Source organism: Nannobrachium achirus, assembly GCF_963921795.1.
Source record: "Nannobrachium achirus genome assembly, chromosome: 11".
NCBI classification, from domain to species: Eukaryota; Metazoa; Chordata; class Actinopteri; order Myctophiformes; family Myctophidae; genus Nannobrachium; species Nannobrachium achirus.
In genome coordinates, this window is record NC_137820.1 from 1336881 (window position 1) to 1361486 (window position 24606).

Consider the following 24606-nt stretch of genomic DNA (forward strand, 5'->3'; position numbering starts at 1 on the left):
TCTACAAGCTCACGACGCGTTGTGAGCTTGTAGATCTGCTATTTCCACTATTTCTTCAAATGACATTTTCCAACATTCACGATCGATTATGACAAAATAATTGTGATTATGTCAAACAATTGCGATTAGACGATTTATGTATTAAATGTGACAGCCCTGGATGTGAGATTTAAAAAGGTCAGTGCGTGATTTAGGGCATTTACTCAGATTGTTTTGTTTAGTTTTACTTGGTTTTGTAAAAAAAAAAAAAAAAAAAGTTAATTTTCACTTAACTCTCTCCCAGCCATTTACAATAGGCTTGTGCGCCTATACTGCCAGGAATTTTATTAATTTCCAAGTTAGCTTTAATCTAACCCAACAGGGATCATATTGTTGAAGAATGTAGTACTAGTACTATCCACTAGAGTGTGCCCAACGATAATCTCCTAGAGTCTGGACTAGCGAGTGGACAGCAGTAGACCCATAATGGCGGCGCCCATTGGCGGCCATTATGTCTCCCGGTCCGCCGAACGGGAGCTATAAAACACGATCCGAACGTCGTGCGCACGCCATTTACACTCGTTTTTGCTCTTGAGTGACCAATCTGTCAGTCCAGCCATTTTTTTCCGAATGAAAATCGGTCTAGAAATGGTAAAGTTTGATAAGAAAAACGTCAACATTCAATGCTGTAAAAAGGCCCATTCTATGTTATGGCCGAACGACTTCCGGGTTACGTCATCGATGATGTCACTTCCTTCGAATATGTAACTTTAGACTAAAATTAAGCTAGAAAGGTCATTTATAGCTCAAAAAATGTCAAAAAAATACCAAAATGATCAGAAAATGATCCCCAAGGCGACGTTTGGCGATCTGGCTGCCTCACCCTCCTCAAAATGGCGATGGGTTTCTGTTTTGCAAAGCCTTTTGTTTTTCTTTCTTTTTCCAGTTAACTAACACATTTTTTCTTATTTTTCTCTAGTTTTAATAAATGTTTAATTAACAATAATTAATTACTCTAATACTAACTATAACAATCCTTGGACAGCAGTGGGTTATGAGTCTAGAGAGAAACTAAGAAACTGATATTCATATACAGTCTACTCACTCACCTATTTTTTATTTTTATTTTTTTCATCCCAGCTTGTGTTTTAGGATGTGTGAAAGATGAGACTTTATTCTGCACGGACTGAAGACATGTGGAGACCTGCTATGGACGCTGTACTGATGGTATGTTAAATCTGAAGCAGAATCATGAAAATCCCTATTTTGACCTCTCACTCACCTGCTACTTAAAGCAGATCTATTTTGTGTTTTTCCCCTGTATATTAAAGTTAACGGGACCCCAACTTTCAGTAGCTGGTACAGATTCCCCTCGGGCAAGGGTCTTCAACAGGGGGTCCGGGAACCCTAGGGTTTGTGTGATAGAAACATTTTTTTTTCTCCTTTTTTTTTTTTTTTTTTAAATATTAGCCACTTGAACCCTAGTGTCCGTATTCTGAGTACTTTAGCCAAAAATAGTAGATCTACAAGCTCACAACAAGGCGTTAAGTGAAATATCCCTTTAACCCTGGGTGTTGTTCTTGTTTGTGCCAGCAGGTGTCACTGGTGTTCCTGCTGCAGTGTGTCTCTGTGAGTGGAACGTCCAACAGCTCAGGTGGGTTTTCTGCTGTGGTGGAAAAAGTCCAGCTCACAACGCGCATTGTGAGCTTGTAGATCGGCTATTTTGAAATAGCCTAATCATAATATGGGGCTCTTAAAGCTATACTGTGTAAGTTGCTCAACTAGTGGTCAGTAGCGTCCGCGTCTTTCGGCCGCTTTTCGCCGCGGACCGGGCCTCACACCCCCGCGTCACCCCCGCGTCTGCCTCCACCTCGCCGAGATCTATCTTTGGAGGGGTCCCTGGTTCCTGTGCGTTCAGGCATTCCGGAGAAACGGAGTGTTTCACCCGAGTATAGATAGAGACACACGGGCGCCTACAAATATGGCCGCCCTATTGTGATAGCTAGCGACCCCACTTCAAGATGCGCTGTGATTGGCCGGCAGTGTATAACCCTCGCTGTGATTGGCCGGTAGTGTATGATGACGTAATTTTTGCGCGAAAACCGGACCCCGGTCAGGATCATAGAAAACATATAAAAGAGAAGGCTTCAGAAGCTGAAAATAACGGAGTGGGTGTTCTAAAACTTTAGCGATTTAAGAGTTAGGACAATTTTAAGATTTGTTTTATAAAAAAAGTTACATGGTACAACTTTAAGTCTGACATCATTTTGTAGGCAGAGGAGAGCTTTTGGGGCCAAAAGGCCCCAGCGGCCGTGAATCTTTTTACTATTTTTACTATTTACTCATTTTTCTTCTCTTTCTTGTTGACAGGAAAGTGGTAGAATTATACTTTAGTGGTTATTTTTGTCTCAGATCTGTTGAAATAGCGAAGGACACATATTGACAATAAATCTGCTTGGACTACAAAATGATGTCACGGCTTAAAAGCCCCATCGGGCTAAAGTGGTTCTTGTATGTTTTATACTTTTATAATGTTTACTATGCAAAGTAACTGAAGTTTTCAAATAAATGTAAAAATGTAAAAGTACAATATTTTGATCCGAGATGTAGTGGAGTAGAAGTAAAAGTGACATATAAATACTTAAAAAGTTTACTTAAGTACTTGAGTAAATGTACTTAGTTACTTTACACGTCTGGTTCTCTGCTAGGTTATTACATAATCGTCTAATCGTAATCATTTGATCACAATTATTTTTGTCATCGTTTACATGTTGAAAAATGTTCTCTCAGTATGTTTTCAAACATTTTGAAAAACTGGGGAAATAGCAGATCTACAAGCTCACGACACGTTGTGAGCTTGTAGATCGGCTATTTCCACTATCAATATTCTTTTTAAGTTTAAAGTTATCAAATATGTCAGTCATGTGTATATTTAGGTTTTGTGTCATCATATCTGCCTTCAGAGCCTACAAGCCAAACAGAAATGTAAATGTCAACGACAAATCCTTAATCACAATTATTTGAGTGACAATTGATGGTCATATAAAAAGTCTTAATAATCGTGACCTATTCGCTGTGGGGTCAGAGTTAAAGGAGTTAAAGGAGCAATCCGCCCATTTTCAACCCTATCTTCAGAACAGCTAGGGGTGTAACGATACATTTTAACAGCGATACGATAGGCTACACATCACGATACATGGTTAACGATACGATACATGGACGATATTGGTTCATTCATACGATACGATACATGGACGATATTGGTTCATTCACGACGATACAATACATGGACGATATTGGTTTATTCATGGTGATACGATGCGATTCGATTCAATGATTTAAAATCCATATAGTAACTATTTAGCAAAGAAATTAAATTAGTGTGAAACGTGTCAATAGTGCATGTTTTTAAAGAGGTGGCGCCATATTTGTGTAGTTTTTCTGGTTTTCATGTGTCTAGGAGGTTGACAGTACTTCATTAGACCCCCTGGTGTGGTTGTTATGAGCAATTATGTATTCTCTTTTTATTTGGGTTTTTAGCTGGAGGCTGCCACCTGCTGGGTCAGACGTGCCGGTCCAAAAACACCCATACTTATTACATCATAGAATCAACCCCTCCCCTAATTACCATTCACCCAACACATGTGGGCGTGGCTAACTTCAGCTGGGTCACCACCCACCATGACAACCACGCATACCAATGAACTGGTGGGTGTGGCCACATAAAAACATAATTTTAACTCTTTCTGTACACTTTTTTGGAAAGATTCTTCCTCCTAGTATAATCATAATAGTAGATAATCATGTTTTATAGGGGGGAAAATCATGGCACCCCATCTTCAAGGGAAACATCTATTATTATGTATGTAAATAAATAAACACATAAGGCAGGGGTATTCAACTAAATTGTCCGGGGGGCCACATTGACAGAAACCCAAGGGGCCGGGGGCCACACTAACGTTGCTGTTGTTGTTTTTTTAATGCATTCCACATGCCGTTTACTTTGTAATTGGTGTTGTTGACAACTGAAGTGAAGTTGAAGCTTGAACCTTGATGAGACGGAGTGAGTAAACAGAAATGATACCGTCTCATAATGAGCAGTAGTGAGGAGCAATTATCAGGGAATTTAAAGGACAAGATGAGTGTTAAAATGTTTTCATTTAAGTCTTTCTATTGATTTAGCCATTTTAATTACTTTGATTTCATTGCATGGGGGCATGCGTGCAAGTGCCTAAATGTGCTTGTTAGACACAAGCAGTGTCTTTATTGCTAACATTACCAGCCCCCATAAGTCACATCTGCCCATGAAAGATTGTGGTGCATCTTGGGAAGTTGCTTATTTTATCTAAAAATACATATTTAGCCACTTGCATGCATGCCCCCAACTGAAATCAATGTACCGGTAATTAAAATCGCTAAAACGATAGAAGTAAATGAAAACATTTTAACACTAATCTTTTCTTTTCTCTCATTACAATCTAAAATATGAACCCTTGTTGTAAAAGAAAAAGTTGTCCTTTTCCAGGGCGTTTTTTCAGGACGGCTCTGCTAGGTGGAAGTACAGCTGCTCTGCTAGGTGGAAGTACAGCTGCTCTGCTAGGTGGAAGTACAGCTGCTCTGCTAGGTGGAAGTACAGCTGCTCTGCTAGGTGGAAGTACAGCTGCTCTGCTAGGTGGAAGTACAGCTGCTCTGCTAGGTGGAAGTACAGCTGCTCTGACGCAGTCGCCGTAGCAGTCAAAATGGTTGAGTAAACAGCCATCAGCGACGGGTCCCCCCCCCCCCCCCTCCCCCCCTTTACTGAGCTCTTTGGTTCCCATGACGACGCGTCTGTGCAGCAGACGTTGTAGACGCTACGTCTGTGCAGCAGAAGTTGTAGACGCTACGTGGAAAGGGAGCTTCTGCCGTAGTAGGAACGGCTATCTATCGAGCACTGATCCATGTCCACAACCGTCCTCGCTTAAAGTCCTTACTTACATCCTTACATTGCTCCCAGTGAGCAGGTTGGTGCCTTGCATGGTTTCCTCCGCCACCGGTGTATGAATGTGTGCGTGAATGGGTGAATGTAATGCACAATCTCTGTAAAGCGCTTTGGATAAAAGCGCTATATAAATGCACCATTTACCATTTACCATTTAAGATGGATGAAGTGTTCCTTTAACAGCCTTATATGGGAACATTTTGCTCTTCCCTAAAGCCCTTATATGGGTAGCCTGACTGCAAGCGTCAGACTCTATCACACACTTCGTTTTGGGAAGAGAGTCTGAGATTTCGGGCAGACATTCCACTTCTGGGGGGGCGGGCAGGGGGTGGTTTAAAAAAAAAAATTAAGTTGACTTGCTCTTAATTGCTCCCTCTGAACGTCAAAGGGCTTGTGAGCTGCTGTAATTGATTGAGCCATACAAGTGTCAATAGCTCGTTAGTCACTGAAAGCATCAAAGACTACAATCTGTTTGAAGTCTGTAATAGAGTGGAGGGGGGAATGTGTTTGAATACACACAGACTCGCCTGATTGGCTGAATGGTTTTGAACCAGGCCACCACCCACCATGTGCCCCAAGCCTACAGCCCTGATTGGCTCGCCCTCTCTGAGGGCTGGTGGAAAAAGCTTATTTAATGTGAAGGGCCAGACTACACAACACCACCACTACCAACAGGGGGTGGTGTTGTGCAGTCTGGTTTATTTACCAGGCTATTATATGGGAACATTTGCTCCTGCCTAAAGCCCTTATATGGGAACATTTGCTCCTCCCTAAAGACCACCACACGGTTGACCATGTTCTTGTCAGAAAGTCATTCTTCTTCTCTTCTTCCTGTCTGTCAGAAGGCCGTCATCCAGGATCAGCGTTCGTAGAAGAGGCTTTTCACCAAGCAGTTGCTCTGACCAACGCAGCCTACGCCCAGTCCACTGAGAGGTAATAACGCCTTTATCCAAGGCGCTTTACATAGATTGTGCATTACATTCGCCCATTCACACACACATTCATTACATTCACCCATTCACACACACATTCATTACATTCGCCCATTCACACACACATTCATTACATTCGCCCATTCACACACACATTCATACAGTGATGTCAGAGGAAACCATGCGAGGCGGAGGCACCAACCTGCTCATCAGGAGCAGTTAGAGGTTCAGAGTCTGCAGCGGCTAACAGCAGTATTTTGGGAGAACCGTTCACTTGGTGAGATGGCGGCCGCCGAAATCCAAGATGTCCGTCCAAAAACGTGGCTTTTCCTTTATGACTAAATACAGACACATACTTGGTATCAAAACATCCGCAATGCCCAACTTTATATTCAACTTTACTATGTTTATGGGTCTTAATCAATGCATTTAGAGTTATAAAGGAAAAGACACGCCTAAGTGAAAATGTCCAAATTGGGCCCAAGTGTCAATATTTTTGTGGCCTCCATTACTTTTCAACACTGCTATAATATAACCCTCTTGGGCATGGAGTTCACCAGAGCTTCACAGGTTGCCACTCAGAACTTGCACTCCTCCACCTTCCATTTGAGGATGCCCCACAGATGCTCTAGGGTTTAGGTCTGGAGACAGGCTTGGCCAGTCCATCACCTTTACCCTCAGCTCCTTTATTAAGGCAGCGTCGTCTTGGAGGTGTGTTTGGGGTTAAAGACCTTTTAAAGAGGTGGTGCCATAGTTTTGTACTTTTTCTGATTTTCATGTGTCTAGGAGGTTGAAAGTACATCATTGGACCCCCTGGTGTGGTTTTTATGAGCAATTATGTATTCTCTTGGTATTTGTTTGTTTTCTCTTGGAGGCTGCCACCTTGTGGTCAAAAGTGTCAGTTAAAAAACACAGATACTTTTACATCACAGAATCAACTCCTCCCCTAATTGCCATTCACCCAACACTGTGGGGTGTGGCTATATCAGCTGGGTCACCACCCACCATGAGATCCATGCATACTTAATGAACTGGGGGTGTGGCCACATAAAAACCCAATTTTAACTCTTTCTGTATACTTTTTTGGAAAAAAAACCTTCCTCCTAGTATAATCATAATATCTGATAATCATGTTTTAGAGGGGGGAAAAAATCATGGCACCACCTCTTTAAGTAAAGAACAGTTCACTTGGTGATACGAGCCTGAGAATTGGTACACATCATCTTTGGAGGCCACTCTTCGATTTAAGAAACCGGGCCACTTGAAAATCCAAGATGTCCGTCCGAAAACATGTCTTTTCCTTTATAACTCTAAATGCATTGATTTTAAAGTTAGGGTTAGGGTTAGGATTAGGATAAAGTTGGGCATTGCGGATATTTTGGTACCTGGTATGTATCTATTACAGTTCTTGAGATACAGCATATAGGTACTTTTACAGACTCAGGGGCACCTACAGTATATGCTGTATCTCAAGAACTGGAATAGATATAGACACATACTTGTTACCAAAATATCCGCAATGCCCAACTAAATATTCAACTTTAATACATTTATGGGTCTTAAAATCAATGCATTTGGAGTTATATCAGAGAAAAAAAGGGTTACGTGATAATATCGATTATGTATATATATATAACGCCACGAGAGGGATAATTGTGCCAATCTCAATGATTGGTCAAGTTGCGTGTGACATCATAATATCTTACCATAAAACTGGTGGAGCAGGCATAATCCTTTAGTAATAATTCCATCCATCCATCTTCAACCGCTTATCCGGAATCGGGTCGCGGGGGTAACAGTTCCAACTGAGACTTCCAGATTTCCTTATCCTGCGCAACTTACTCCACTCCCTCTGGGAGTATACCAGACATACATCTGACTTAATATGTTAATATGCTAATATTATATAATATAATATAGCTAATATTATTAGCTTGCTTATTATATTGATGTATTACCTGCTTATTGTAGGTCAAAGTGTCTGCTAAATGCCTAAACTGTAAACTATATACACCAGTAAGACTCCCTAATCGGGAGATAAGCGACCGTTGGTCGCTTATCTCCACAAATATCACAACCTCCACCTTTCACGTCATACGGGCAGCCATAGTTACACCTGGAATGTTGAATCTCCATATATGGAGATAACCTACGCATCACACAAAGTCTGACCTCACCAGCCCATACTTGGGCATGGACGACTTATATCTCCATATACGGAGATGGCCATATATGGATACGATGACATCACAGAGTCCACAGCTGATGATGTGGCGTGATGTCATACAATACACAAACAAGCCCTATATAAAGGGGCAATTCTCACCAGGGAAGAGAGCATTCCTCGACTCAGACCTTATCGCCAGGATCAACTAAGCTTATAGCTTATCATCACATCCAACCATCTTAAGATACTCAGCTAGTGGGGAATGCTCTCTTCCCTGGTGAGAATTGCCCCTTTATATAGGGCTTGTTTGTGTATTGTATGACATCACGCCACATCATCAGCTGTGGACTCTGTGATGTCATCGTAATAGGAGCAGGGCAAAGGTGTGACGTGTGACCGACGGACGGACGGACGGACGGACGGTGGAGGTTTTGATACCAGTAAGACTCCCTAATCCACAAATATCACAACCTCCACCTCTCACGTCATACGGGTAGCCATAGTTACACCTGGAATGTTGAATCTCCATATATGGAGATAACCTACGCATCACACAAAGTCTGACCTCACCAGCCCATACTTGGGCATGGACGACTTATATCTCCATATACGGAGATGGCCATATATGGAGATACGATGACATCACAGAGTCCACAGCTGATGATGTGGCGTGATGTCATACAATACACAAACAAGCCCTATATAAAGGGGCAATTCTCACCAGGGAAGAGAGCATTGCCTGGAATGTTGAATCTCCATATATGGAGATAACCTACGCATCACACAAAGTCTGACCTCACCAGCCCATACTTGGGCATGGACGACTTATATCTCCATATACGGAGATGGCCATATATGGAGATACGATGACATCACAGAGTCCACAGCTGATGATGTGGCGTGATGTCATACAATAAACAAACAAGCCCTATATACTGATGCAATACGATGACATCACAGAGTCCACAGCTGATGATGTGGCGTGATGTCATACAATAAACAAACAAGCCCTATATACTGATGCGGAGATATGAGCAGGGCAAAGGTGTGACGTGTGACGTGTGACCGACCGACGGACGGACGGCCGGTGGAGGTTTTCATAGTAAACTGCTCCCTGACGGTCGCAACTAAACTGCGACCTGACGGCCGCAATAACAAGGCTGTTAAATGTCATCGGCAGGGTGAATTGCCACAACAGAACACGGATAGATATAAGTTGATTGAATATGTGTTGTTATTGTGGCTGTAGGGTGAAGGCGTCTCTCTCGGAGGGAGGGGCACTAAGACCCAGCGACCTCCTGGCCCAGTTCAAACAGACCGGACCCAAGACCAGGAGTCACATCCGATCCGCCGAGCTTCTGTACAACACAGTGGAACTGATCAGAGAGATGGTCTATACCAGCACCATGAGTCAACCTGACCCTAGAGGTAAGATCTATACCATGAACCACCCTGTACCTACAGACCCTAGAGGTATGATATGAACCACCCTGTACCTACAGACCCTAGAGGTATGATCTATACCATGAACCACCCTTACCCTAGAGGTAAGACCCTAGAGCTTCTGTACAACACAGTGGAGCTTATTAGAGAGATGGTTTATACCAGCACCATGAGCCAACCTGACCCCCGAGGTAAGATCTATACCATGAGTCAACCTGACCCTAGAGGTAAGATCTATACCATGAACCACCCTGACCCTAGAGCTTCTGTACAACACAGTGGAGCTGATTAGAGAGATGGTTTATACCAGCACTATGAGTCAGCCGGACCCTAGTGGTAAGATCTATACCATGATCCAACCTGACCCTAGAGGTAAGATCTATACCATGATCCAACCTGACCCTAGAGGATAGAGATGGTTTACACCAGCACCATGAACCAACCTGTACTTACAGACCCTAGAGGTAAGATATGAACCACCCTGTACCTACAGACCCTAGAGGTAAGATATGAACCCAACACCCTGATCCAACCTGACCCTAGAGGAGGTAAGAGATGGTTTATACCAACCTGACCCTAGAGGTAAGAGATGGTTTATACCAACCTGACCCTAGAGGTAAGAGATGGTTTATACCAACCTGACCCTAGAGGAGGTAAGAGATGGTTTATACCAACCTGACCCTAGAGGAGGTAAGAGATGGTTTATACCAACCTGACCCTAGAGGTAAGAGATGGTTTATACCAACCTGACCCTAGAGGTAAGAGATGGTTTATACCAACCTGACCCTAGAGGAGGTAAGAGATGGTTTATACCAACCTGACCCTAGAGGAGGTAAGAGATGGTTTATACCAACCTGACCCTAGAGGAGGTAAGAGATGGTTTATACCAACCTGACCCTAGAGGAGGTAAGAGATGGTTTATACCAACCTGACCCTAGAGGTAAGAGATGGTTTATACCAACCTGACCCTAGAGGTAAGAGATGGTTTATACCAACCTGACCCTAGAGGTAAGAGATGGTTTATACCAACCTGACCCTAGAGGTAAGAGATGGTTTATACCAACCTGACCCTAGAGGTAAGAGATGGTTTATACCAACCTGACCCTAGAGGAGGTAAGAGATGGTTTACACCAACCTAACACCATGTTATGGTTCATACCACCAACCTGACACCAGATCTGCAAGAGGTATAATCCAATTTCGGGAGATAATTAAAATAAATAAATAAATAAAAAAAGAACATATTGCTCATCCTCAGCTAGATACAAAATTCTATTTGATAGAGCCACCACTGCCGACCCGGCCATCAGGAGGGTGTTGTGGTTTGCGGGTCGAAACACCTTATGATCGATGGTTACCACCTGAAGACATCAAATTTTCCTGGCCAAGGCTACATTCACCAAACGTGAATGGAGGAGAACAATACAAACATAACGCTAACAGCCCTTAACTAATCACAGCTAACGAGATGGCTCACCTAAACAACATCAGCTGGGGAGAATTTGGAAGTAAAGTGTCACTGCGAGAACATCTGCAGGAACACAAAAGGTAAAAATACATCAAGCCAGGACCAAGTGTGGAGAAGAGGGGTCACAGGTGCAGCGCACAACTTGGTTGGTGAGTTGGTGAGACGAAGGAGAACTCCAGGCAGGAATAACCCCACAGTACTGGAGAACTCTACGCACCTGTGTCACCTCAAGACCTCAGGAGGGACCCACCCAATACCTCCCCAGAGGAGCCTCTTGTTGGGGTAAAACAAATAGAGCAGGAGAGGGGAGTTTAGCCTTGGTCAGGAGGAGGAGATGGGCAGTGATTTGGCCACCACTGCCGAACCGGCCATCAGGAGGGTGTTGTGGTTTGCGGGTCGAAACACCTTACGATCGATGGTTACCACCTGAAGACATCAAATTTTCCTGGCCAAGGCTACATTCACCAAACGTGAATGGAGGAGAAGCATCGTTAGATGTAATTATAATCACACCTTTGGCTTTCTTTTTTTTTTTTTTTTTTGCTACATATTTAGTTATGTTGCTATACATAACTTTGCAGATCGTCCGTACTTTGCGTGTTCCATCGGTGCCACTGAACTAATAGGTTCCCCCCAAAAAATTAAAAAATAAATAAATAAATAAAATAATAATAATTTGGGGACCGCTCTGGGGGTCCCGACCCACAGGTTGAGAACCACGGCCCTAGGGGACACGGGGAGAACATGCAAACTCCACACAGAAATCCCAATCCTAATTCAGTCAGGAGCGGCTTTTTAACCCTGTCCATTGGTTCAACATGTGTGCAACTCTGTGTTCCTATAATACAACAATAACACATGCACTTGTGCGTGCGTGTGCGTGTGCGTGCGTGCGTGCACGCGTGTGTGTGTGTGTGTGCGTGCATGTGTGTGTAGATCTCCTAGGCAACGAGGACGTGGACTTCCTGCTCAAGGTGACAGGATGCTCCAATGAGCTGCAGCTTCCACGTTGCCATGACGACTGTCTGACTGACAGATACCGCTCTGAGAGCGGGGAGTGCAACAACAGGTACACAACTAGAACTACACACTAACTACACACCTACACAACTAACTATTGATGATTGATTGATCATTTATTGTCAGGCTGCAATAGGAAATGTTTCATGACAGTACAGTTCACTGGTACAAAGTCAACTAAAAGGAGATCCTAGTAAGCTCTAAGGCTTGTTGTGACCGTCAGGTCGCATTTACTATCAAAACCTCCACCGGCTGTCTGTCCGTCCGTCTCTCAGTCCGTCAGTCTGTCTGTCACGTCACGTCACACTTTTGCCTTATCTGACTTTTATCAGATTATCATTGTCAAGTAAATGAGGCTGATGAACGGTATCAGAACTCCACAGGAGCCCCACTTTATTGTAACGTGCAAAAGCAGTGGAACAGTGGCATGAAAGCCTAACAACAACAACCACGCCTGAGCTGTGCGCGCCTACCGACCTTGACTGCTGGCTCCTCTTAATGACGTCACATCTGGTTACAGAACATTCTATTGGCTACAAGGTCTGTCACTCAACCAGTACAGTATAGTATATAATTCAATACCTTGACATCTCCCCCTCAAATCAATGTCCCCTTCACAACAGTATTATAACTTGTTTCCACTTCCCTCTTTTTTTTTTTTTTTTTTTTTTTTAACAGTATCGAAAATCAATGAAATATGTACTTTCCAATAGCCACAATAGTAAACAACAAAACATGCACCCTCAGTTTCCGTCTTTAACATTCAACGTGTGTTACAGAGTGTCTTTTTTTCACATTTTTTTTTCAAATAATCACATGGCTTACAAATTCATTCTCACAACGGGTTTGCACACTCTACCTGAGCGTGTCACCAACGAACCTTCAGGTATGTTTCTCACAGGCCCACAGTTCTCCCCCTGTCCCTGAGAAGAGCCCTGATGTTGTGTGTCATCACTTTCTGACTCAAAGTTCAGTGACAGTCCAATAGGCTCTGTATTCCCTGTCGCTGCTTGCGGCACACACTGTATGTGCCGTCTGTTCCGTCGCAGCTCGCCTCCTCCTGGTGTGTTCACCTGATACGAGCGCTGCGTACAGCTGTCACCGATGACAGATGCTGGTCCTCTCCATCTCTTTTCTCCGTCAAGCTTCAGTAGGACATTATCTCCAGCCTGTAGCTGTGGTAACTCTTTCACTCCATGTCTCCTGTTGAAGTAGAATGCCTGCTGCTGCTTGGCTTCTGCGTCCCTGCGTCGGATGATGTCCGTATCTGGCCACTTGGGAACCAGATTCCCTTTTAGCGTAGGGAGTGTGGTTCTGATTTTACGTCCCATAAGTAACTCAGCCGGGCTCACACCTGTCGAAGCCGTTGGTGTCGCCCTGTAGCACATCAATGCCAACACAGGGTCATCCTGCTTGAGTATGCGTTTTGCAGCTTGCACAGCGCGCTCTGCATGCCCGTTACCCTGTGGGTTGTGTGGGCTGGATGTGATGTGCTCAATGTCATATTGTTTGCAAAAGTCCTTCCAAGCCTCGCTACTGTACGATGGCCCATTATCACTCTGGATTTGGTCCGGGGCCCCGAATCTGGCAAAGGTGGCCTTAAGTACTTTCACAACCTGCTCTGTAGTAGTCGAGGTCAACTGTAATATCTCCAGGTACCGTGAGTAATAGTCTGACACAACACAGTAGTGTTTGCCATTATGTTCACACAAGTCTGTTGCTAACTTTTGCCACGGACGTTCAGGCAAAGGGGTGGGGTGCAGTGGCTCCTTGCGCTGTGTACGCTTGTTTGTCTGACAAAAGTGGCATGTCTCCACCTTCTGTTTGATATCAGCAGAAATTTTGGGCCACCACACAGTCTCATGAGCCCTTTCCCTGCATTTCGACAGGCTTTGGTGTCCGTCATGCACACGCTCCAGCATCTCCTGTCTCATGGACTGTGGAATCACAATACGACATCCTAATGTCACAAGGCCCTCACATATTGACAACGAGTCTTTCACTGCATAATAGTCTCTTACATTGAGTGGTGTGCTACTCACATGTGTAGGCCATCCCTCTGCGGTCAGCTTCCATACACTTTGTAGCTGCTCGTCCTCCTGCGTAGCAGCTCTGATCTCATCCAGTTTGTGCTGTGACACTGGCCAACTGTGAGTAACAGCATTAACGTGACACTCGATGACCTTCTCTGTGGTGTTGTCCCTGCTCTCCACAGGGCTGCGTGACAGGGTATCTGCGATGACCAGGGTTTTCCCTGGTGCATATTCTGCCCTGGCGTTGAACCGCATCAGTCGCATCAGGAGTCGCTGACACCTCACTGGCACCATATCTAAGTCCTTGCAGTTTATCAGAGGCACCAATGGCTTGTGGTCTGTGATGAGTCGGAAACTGCCCATGCCAACCAGGTACTTTTGGAACCTCTCACAGGCCCACACCCCTGCTAAGCATTCCTTCTCGATCTGCGCGTATCGAGTCTCTGCATCCGACAGTCTCCTGGAGCAGTACGCGACCGGTTTCCAGCTTTCCCCGCTGTGCAGCTGTAGAAGGACAGCCCCTATCCCATAGCTGCTCGCGTCTGCTGAGACAGCTGTCTGTCTTTCTGGGTCATAGTGGGCCAAGACAGGTGAGGTGATAAGGTCTTCCTTCAGTCTCTGGAACGCTTGCTGTTGTGGCTGATCCCATGTCCACATGTTTCTCTCTTTCAGCAGTTCATACAGAGGACCTGCTGCTGATGCCAGGTCTGGGATATATTTGCTCATGTAGTTAATCATGCCTAGCGCACGTTTTAACTCATGCACATTTGTGGGTGCCTGTAGCTCACTGATGGCACTGACTTTGCTCGGGTCCGCTCGTACTCCACTGGCATCCACAATGTGGCCCAGGAACCGCAGTTCTGCTTGTCTGTACACACATTTTTCCTCGTTGAGTTTGAGACCAACCTGCTCCATTCTCTTTAGTGTTCTCTGCAGGTGTTGGTCGTGTGTAGTCATGTCCTTGCCGTGGACAATTACGTCGTCCATGTACACTGCCACGCCCTCAAGTCCTTCCAACAGTTCATTCATTTTCCGCTGAAAAATCTCTGGTGCGATATTTATCCCAAACGGCAGCCGCTTGAAACAGTACCTCCCAAACGGTGTAATGAAGGTTGTTAGGAGGCTACTGTCTTCGTGCAGCGGTATCTGCCAGAAGCCGGATGCCGCATCCAGAGATGTGAAGACTGTGGAACCTGAGAGCTTGGCCAGAGTCTCCTCTGTCGTTGGCAGTTGATATCTCTCTCTTCTGAGGTTCTCGTTGAGCTTTTGAAGTCCAACGCAGATCCTCACTGCTCCTGTTGGTTTCATGACTGGCACCATGGGTGCGCACCAGTCAGTAGGTTGCGTGACTTTCTCTATCACGCCCTGCTCTTCCATTCTCTGAAGCTCTGTCTTGACTTTAGGTAGGAGTGGTAGAGGGACCCTTCTGGCAGTGTGTACAGCATACGGCACAGCTCCGTCCTCCAGGTGGATCCTAACTGGGTCTGTTTTCATTGTCCCCTGAAGACCTGCTGCTGCTCTGACCTGCTGTACCCTTTTAACCAGCCCCATCTCTACCGCTGTCTCTCTGCCTAGTAGGTTGCTGACCGTAGACCCTCTTGCTACGTAAATGGTGAAAATGTACTTTCTCTGCTTGTGAAGTGTACTGGCTGTAAACTGTCCCATTATATCCAGTGCCCCACCCGGACTGTCTAGTAGCCCCCTAGACTCTACTAGCTGTCTTTCAGGTTTAAGTGCTCTGAATGTCTCTTGGTTCATTACAGTAACGTCGGCACCAGTGTCAATCCTGAACTTAACTGGTGTGTGTCCTATTTGTATCTGTTCTGACCAGTGGTCTGCACTGCCCTGGTGTATTTTGCTCACCGCCCCCAGGTAAAAGCTTTCCTCATCGTCATTATTTTCCTGAGTAACCTCTCTCACTGACTTAGAAAAACACAGTCTTTCCCAGTGGCCCTTTCTCCCACATTTTCTACATTCTGTGTCTAATGCTGGGCATTTGGCTTGAGAATTATGCTTTTCTTTACCGCACCGGCGACATTTGTAGTCTCCTGACGAGGCTTGGTCCCCCCTGCCACTCGTCTCCTTAGCAGGCTGCCTCTCGCCTCTCCTCCACGGTCGCCGTTGTGTCACCTCCTGGACGTTAAGCGAGGCTTGCATCTGTTGGCTCATCTGCTCATCGACGTCCTCCGCTTGCCTCACCATCCGTATAGCCGTCTCTAGGGTGAGTTCGGGCATCAGTTGCAATCTCTTGGATAGTTCTCTGTCGCGGATGCCAATGACCAGTTTGTCTCTGATATTTTCAGTTTTTGATTGTCCAAAGTCACAGTTCTCACTTAGCTCGTAGAGCGCTCTGATGTATGACTCTGCTAATTCCCCCTGTTTCTGTACACGTTGATAGAAGCACGCTCTCACGTGTATAAGGTTCTTTTTTGGTACAAAGTAGGCGTCGTATTTATCCAGCACCGTTTTGTAATCGTCCTCCTTCTCGTCCCCAGTGAAGGTAAAGGACTTGAATATATTCTCCGCTTCATTGCCCATGGCATAGATGAGAGTGCTAACCTGGACTTCTCCGTCTTCAGCTCCCAACTTTGTAGCCGACCGATAGCGGGAGAATCTCTGTCTCCAGGCGGGCCATTCCGACGGTCGCTCAAAGTTAAAGTTGTCCGGTGGATTAAACTTCGCCATCGCGTCGGTTCTTTCTCTTAAACTTCTGACACCATGTCAAGTAAATGAGGCTGATGAACGGTATCAGAACTCCACAGGAGCCCCACTTTATTGTAACGTGCAAAAGCAGTGGAACAGTGGCATGAAAGCCTAACAACAACAACCACGCCTGAGCTGTGCGCGCCTACCGACCTTGACTGCTGGCTCCTCTTAATGACGTCACATCTGGTTACAGAACATTCTATTGGCTACAAGGTCTGTCACTCAACCAGTACAGTATAGTATATAATTCAATACCTTGACAATCATATCTCCACCATCGTTGCCCCTATCCAACCTTCAGGACCCGCGGACCTCCACGGACCCCCAGGGACCCCTTAGCCCGCCCCCTCCTCTGATTGGCCCAAAATGTATTTGGCTTTACTCATTAACTGTTTGTCGTACACACTTGTGGGTGGTGTCAATTAACGTCATTAAGAGTCCTTCACCTTAATTGGTTTAACTTTGCCCCGCCCCCTCCTCTGATTGGCCAAAACTTTATTTGGCTTTACTCATCAACCGTTTGTCATACAAACTTGTGGCTGGAACCAATGCCATTTATGGGGCAGCATAGCTCAGGGGTAGAGAAACCGTTATTAGAGCACGAAGGGCTCCCAAAGGGTTCCCAGTTCGAATCCGGGCTCCCCCTGAGTCAATGTCGAAGAGTCCTTGGGCAAGACTCTGAACCCCTAATTGCTCCCGGTGAGCAGGTTGGTGCCTTGCATGGTTTCCTCCGCCACCGGTGTATGAATGTGTGTGTGAATGGGTGAATGTAATGCACAATCTATGTAAAGTGCTTTGGATTAAAGTGCTATATGAATGCACCATTTACCATTTTATTGCGACCGTCAGGGAGCAGTTTACTATGAAAACCTCCACCGGCCGTCCGTCCGTCCGTCCGTCCCTGAGTCCGTCCCTGAGTCACACGTCACACACGTCACACCTTTGCCCTGCTCATATCTCCGCATCAGTATGACATCACACTGCTGACATCACTCTGACATCACAGAGTCCACAGCTGATGATGTGGCGTGATGTCATACAATACACAAACAAGCCCTATATAAAGGGGCAATTCTCACCAGGGAAGAGAGCATTCCTCGACTCAGACCTTATCGCCAGGATCAACTAGCTTATCATCACATCCAACCATCTTAAGATACTCAGCTAGTGGGGAATGCTCTCTTCCCTGGTGAGAATTGCCCCTTTATATAGGGCTTGTTTGTGTATTGTATGACATCACGCCACATCATCAGCTGTGGACTCTGTGATGTCATCGTATCTCCATATATGGCCATCTCCGTATATGGAGATATAAGTCGTCCATGCCCAAGTATGGGCTGGTGAGGTCAGACTTTGTGTGATGCGTAGGTTATCTCCATATATGGAGATTCAACATTCCAGGTGTAACTATGGCTGCCCGTATGACGTGAGAGGTGGAGGCTGTGATATAAGACCGGCATTATCTACCGACAGATTAGTAACAAGATGTCAAAATCGTTGAAGGTTGAATCTCCAGATATGGAGATAACCAATACATCCCTCCATATATGGAGATAACGTCACACGTCACACCTTTGCCCTGCTCATATCTCCGCATCAGTATGACATCACACTGCTGACATCAGTATGACATCACACCGTACACAAATGACCCCTATATAAGACCGGCATTGTCTGTCGTACATTTCGGTCAATTCCAGTGGGGATGCCATTGAAAAGTTAATCTAGTTGTACAAAGTAATCAAAGAATGGGTTGACTGGTAGGCTGGTTGACTGCTTTATCTGTGGAGAGTGTATGTCACTGAGAGTCCTTTTATAGCGATTGAAATCATGATGAGGTCACGATGAGTCATCTATGCCCAAATATAGATTTCTAGGTCAGATGGCCCATGGAGTTTGTGATGTCAAACCTAGCAACCCAATATAAACAAACCTGATGTCAGACCTGAAGTATCCTTTTATACCCATATATGGAGATACAGAGATCTCCATATATGGGCATATTAGAAAGCCCATATATGGGCATATACGGATGACATCAGGGATATCCATATATGGGCATAAAAGGGACAAGGGCTTACAGTTAAGAGATCTCCATATATGGGCATATCAGAAAGCCCATATATGTTCATATACTGATGACATCAGGAATATCCATATATGGGCATAAAAGGGACAAGGACTTACAGTTAAGAGATCTCCATATATGGGCATAAAGGGACAAGGACTGTTACAGTAGATATAGAGATGTCCATATATGGGCATACTGTACATGAACAAGGACTGACAAACACTGAGATCTCCATATAACCTATGGGAATATAAGGGACGAGAACAATGCGTAGCATTGTGAGCTTGTAGATCTATTTTCTAAATATTGTTGTACATTAAAAACTTGAAATGGGTCGTTCTGCATAGTACTTGGGATTTGTTGATGTAAATGTTCACATAGAGTGTAATAATTGGTAAAACAAACTTTTGGCCTATTTGTGGAGATAAGCGACCAACGGTCGCTTATCTCCCGATTAGGGAGTCTTACTGGTTTTTACTTACAGGCCTCTTTGTGTATACTGTGACCTGACGGTCGCTTATCTCCCGATTAGGGAGTCTTACTGGTTTACACAGGAACCTCTTTATATATATCTCATATGACATTGAAAGACAGACGGATAGAACACAGTAGTATGCAGTAGATATAGTCAGTCTCCTAATTGGGAGATAAACAAACTTTAGAAGGCAATCGTAGCCAATCAGGAGGGAATATGGGAAATGGGACAGATCCATGTTGATGACATGACTTTAGAGATACTGTGTACCGCTTTGTGTGATTTTAGGGCAAAATCTGTAGGAGCAGTGTCCAAAAATGTTGTCTGCAAAAGGCAACCTCATGGTGGCGCTAGAAGAGGGCCATGTGAGAAATCAGGTTGGAGGTTGTGGTTTGGCAGCCAAGGAGTTTGTGTGCAAAGTTTGGCATAGATAGGGGAAACGGTGCTGGAGATACGAGTAGGGGAAAAAGTGTGACGTGACAGACTGACGGAGGGACAGCCGGTGGAGGTTTTCATAGTAGCTTGCGACAAAGACTAGGACTAGAATTAACCCTCTCTCTCTCTCTCTCTCTCTCTCTCTCTCTCTCTCTCTCCAGGGACCACCCCAGATGGGGGTCCGCCAACAGCCCCTACTCCCGCTGGCTGCCTGCAGAGTACGAGGACGTCACAGGGACCCCCCGAGGATGGACCCCCGAACACACCTACCACAACCACACACTGCCTCCCGTAATGCACGCACACACACACACACACACACACACACACACACACACACACACACACACACACACACACACACACACACACATACACACACACACACACACACACACACACACACACACACACACACACACACACATTACAACATAGCATCTGTTCGACGGTTCATTCTTTCGACGCGGGTGAATGTTAACCTGGTGAAATGCTAACCTGCCAACGCTGGTGAATGCTAACCTCTATGCCTCAACCCTAACCCAAACCCTGACCCTAACCTCATGCAGTAACCCTGACGCTAACCTGGTGAATGCTAACCTCTATGCCTAACCCAAACCCTGACCCTAACCTGGTGAATGCTAACCTCTATGCCTAACCCTAACCCAAACCCTGACCCTAACCTCAGTAACCGTGATGCTGGTGAATGCTAACCTGCCGACGCTCACAGTGGAAAGAATGACTCGTTGAAAGAGCGAGGTTTCCCTGTCCTGGGCACTGGGAGACAACAAAGAGTTTGATGAGTTGACGTTGATGTTGATGTTGGCACACGAGATGTTGGCACACGAGAGACCTCGATGGATGCGTCTCGGCTCGGCTCGGCGAGGCGGTGGTCTGAAGGCCTGGTCCGCGGCCACCGCGGTTTGCTTTACTGCTACTGACCACTAGTTGAGCAACTTACACAATATAGCTTTAAGACTAGTATTTATATTTGACAATTGGCAAAAACAAATCTGAAGTTTTAAATCGTTGGTTTGATCTGACATTTGGCCAAAAAGTCAGAAATTGGAATGTTTGGAAATTGGGTTTATGCTTTAACGTACTGCAATAGAATGAAGTTTTATGACTATAGTACTTTTTGGTACTTTTTTGTGGGCACCCAGTGTGTTAGTTGTACCCCTCCCCCAGGTGCGGCTGGTCTCCCAGGAGGTTTTGCACACGCCAGACGACAGCATCTCATTGGACGGCGGGCTGTCCCACTTCCTGGTGGAGTGGGGCCAATGGGTGGACCACGACGTGGCGCTCACCCCACAGAGCCCCAGCAGCGCCGCCTTCAGGACGGGAGCAGACTGCAGCCGCAGCTGCAGCCGAGACTCTCCCTGCTTCCCCATAGAGGTAGGACCCTAACCCTAACCCTTTAGGACCCAGGAGACTCTCCCTGCTTCCCTATAGAGGTAGGACCCTAACCCTAACCTTTTAGGACCCAGGAGACTCTCCCTGCTTCCCTATAGAGGTACACCCCTAACCCTAACCCTTTAGGACCCAGGAGACTCTCCATGATTCCCTATAGAGGTAGGACCCTAACCCTTTACCCTTTAGGACCCAGGACTCCCCCTGCTTCCCTATAGAGGTAGGACCCTAACCCTAACCCTTTAGGACCCAGGAGACTCCCCCTGCTTCCCTATAGAGGTAGGACCCTAACCCTAACCCTTTAGGACCCAGGGGACTCACTCTGCTTCCCCATAGAGGTACAACCCTAACCCTAACCATTCTAAGGTTGACGAGAAATATTACCTCTAACAGTAGCCATGTGTTGCATAGAGAATATAGACATATTACCTCTAACAGTAGCCATGTGTTGCATAGAGAATATAGAAATATTACCTCTAACAGTAGCCATGTGTTGCATAGAGAATATAGAAATATTACCTCTAACAGTAGCCATGTGTTGCATAGAGAATATAGAAATATTACCTCTAATAGTAGCCATGTGTTGCATAGAGAATATAGAAATATTACCTCTAACAGTAGCCATGTGTTGCATAGAGAATATAGAAATATTACCTCTAACAGTAGCCATGTGTTGCATAGAGAATATAGAAATATTACCTCTAACAGTAGCCATGTGTTGCATAGAGAATATAGAAATATTACCTCTAACAGTAGCCATGTGTTGCATAGAGAATATAGAAATATTACCTCTAATAGTAGCCATGTGTTGCATAGAGAATAGAAATATTACCTCTAACAGTAGCCATGTGTTGCATAGAGAATATATAAATATTACCTCTAACAGTAGCCATGTGTTGCATAGAGAATATAGAAATATTACCTCTAACAGTAGCCATGTGTTGCATAGAGAATATAGAAATATTACCTCTAACAGTAGCCATGTGTTGCATAGAGAATATAGAAATATTACCTCTAACAGTAGCCATGTGTTGCATAGAGAATATAGAAATATTACCTCTAACAGTAGCCATGTGTTGCATAGAGAATATAGAAATATTACCTCTAATAGTAGCCATGTGTTGCATAGAGAATATAGAAATATTACCTCTAATAGTAGCCATGTGTTGCATAGAGAATATAGAAATATTACCTCTAATAGTAGCCATGTGTTGCATAGAGAATATAGAAATATTACCTCTAATAGTAGCCATGTGTTGCATAGAGAATATAGAAATATTACCTCTAACAGTAGCCATGTGTTGCATAGAGAATATAGAAATATTACCTCTAATAGTAGCCATGTGTTGCATAGAGAATATAGAAATATTACCTCTAATAGTAGCCATGTGTTGCATAGAGAATATAGAAATATTACCTCTAATAGTAGCCATGTGTTGCATAGAGAATATAGAAATATTACCTCTAACAGTAGCCATGTGTTGCATAGAGAATATAGAAATATTACCTCTAACAGTAGCCATGTGTTGCATAGAGAATATAGAAATATTACCTCTAACAGTAGCCATGTGTTGCATAGAGAATATAGAAATATTACCTCTAACAGTAGCCATGTGTTGCATAGAGAATATAGAAATATTACCTCTAACAGTAGCCATGTGTTGCATAGAGAATATAGAAATATTACCTCTAATAGTAGCCATGTGTTGCATAGAGAATATAGAAATATTACCTCTAACAGTAGCCATGTGTTGCATAGAGAATATAGAAATATTACCTCTAACAGTAGCCATGTGTTGCATAGAGAATATAGAAATATTGCCTCTAACAGTAGCCATGTGTTGCATAGAGAATATAGGTTGCTGCCTTCAGGAAGGAGATACGGTGTTCCAGAATACAATAAGGTCAGACTAAAAAGGTCCTTTGTCCATCAGTCCACTTCAAGGCTTAATCAGGAGTTTGGCCAGAGGTAGGCTTAGCGGTGGACATTGCTCTTGTCTGTATTGTCCTTATGTATGTAAACCTGTCTTGTTTTTGTTCCCTTGAGTCAAATGTTTGTATTATGTTTCACATACATGGCTGCTGTGTTGCAAGACAAATTGCAGTGTGAACTGACAATAAAGTACTATATCATATCATATCATATCATATCATATCATTGCCAGACTTTTTAAGTCTGTTGTTACCCTGCGGCCTGGTCACTTCTCGCCTTTAAGAACAGAATTTTATAGTCATTGTAACAATACAGTACAGGCACAGTTTCATTGTCAACGATCAACTCATTTCCAAAGCCCAGTACAAGCACATACACAGTACAACAAAACTAGGGGTGTGCATTTAAGGGTGCACGGCTGCTGCCATATTTACGACGCTGCCACTAGCCCTTTAAGGTGTCTTACTTGTGATAATGATGTTGTTATGGTCACAGATCCCGCCCTCGGACCCCCGCTGGGGCGTGCAGAGCTGCATGCCGTTCTTTCGCTCCTCGCCGTCCTGCGGTCCCCTGCCCCACCAGCGGAGGGAGCAGCTGAACGCCATCACGGCCTTCGTGGACGCCAGCATGGTGTACGGCAGCTCCCCCGGCCAGGCGGGGGCGCTGCGCAACCTGTCGTCGCGGGTGGGCGCCATGGCGCTCAACGCGCGGCACCGCGACCACGGCCTGCCCCTCATGCCCTTCCTGCCCCGCCTGGCCGGGGCGGGGGGGCAGCACCACCCGGACCCCTGTGGCCCGCGGGGGAGGGGGGGCAGCGGGGGGGAGGGGGAGGGGAGGACCACGCGCCCCCCCGACACCACCACCACGCCCCCTCAGGACAACAGCACTTCCTGTTTCCAGGCCGGTGAGTAGAAGTTACAAAGATATTTAAATACTGCCATTTCATGACAGTATAGTTCACTGGTATAAGGTCCACTAAAAGGATAAGCTCAAGAAAAACACATAAGATGAAATAAATTGAGATCCTTTTTACGGCGGATTCACACTGTGGTCTCCGGTGCGTTCTCCAGACTGCTTGGCAGATGTTTTGACAGATGTGAAGCCTGCGGTTGTCCTCAGAAACGGCAGCCTTGAGACCACCTCCGGAGGTAGGAGGTAGTCTAGAGTCCGCTTGATGCGTCCTCAAGAACGGTGTGCTGCAATGTGAAGCTACCGTTCCATGAACAAGGAAGTGGTGTCGCTTCTGCTGGGATGAAAATAACAAGGATTGATCCGCGACGTCACTATTAAGATACCAAGGATGCGCCAGTGACGTTACTGTGGTGCGATGATTACAGAAGGCGTTACGTTGTGATGTTTCAAAGACAGTCAGCACACACTGCTTTGGTTGTGTATTGTTGTTATGTTATTGTTACAACTCAAGATAACGTCAGGAACACTTTAAAACTTTATATTCGCTCTAAATTCTGACAAGATACTCTTCTTCTGTGACATGACATTTTATATCTCCCAAAGCCCCATGGTCAACAAGCGCCCCCGGGAGGCACATGAATACC

General features: G+C 45.1%; 1 protein-coding gene across 1 annotated transcript in view; it reads left to right on the top strand.

The window, feature by feature from the left end:
• Positions 1–24606, top strand: part of LOC308293629 (eosinophil peroxidase-like) — a gene marked incomplete at both ends in the record, with an annotated part of 56328 nt that overhangs the window by 2089 nt on the left and 29633 nt on the right. Inside the window, 7 exons of the mRNA XM_080736224.1 lie at positions 1576–1633; positions 5800–5890; positions 9306–9484; positions 11904–12036; positions 19869–19998; positions 20896–21102; positions 23546–23954. Of these exons, the coding sequence (XP_080592350.1) occupies positions 1576–1633; positions 5800–5890; positions 9306–9484; positions 11904–12036; positions 19869–19998; positions 20896–21102; positions 23546–23954 (1207 nt within the window). The remainder of the gene's footprint in view (positions 1–1575; positions 1634–5799; positions 5891–9305; positions 9485–11903; positions 12037–19868; positions 19999–20895; positions 21103–23545; positions 23955–24606) is intronic.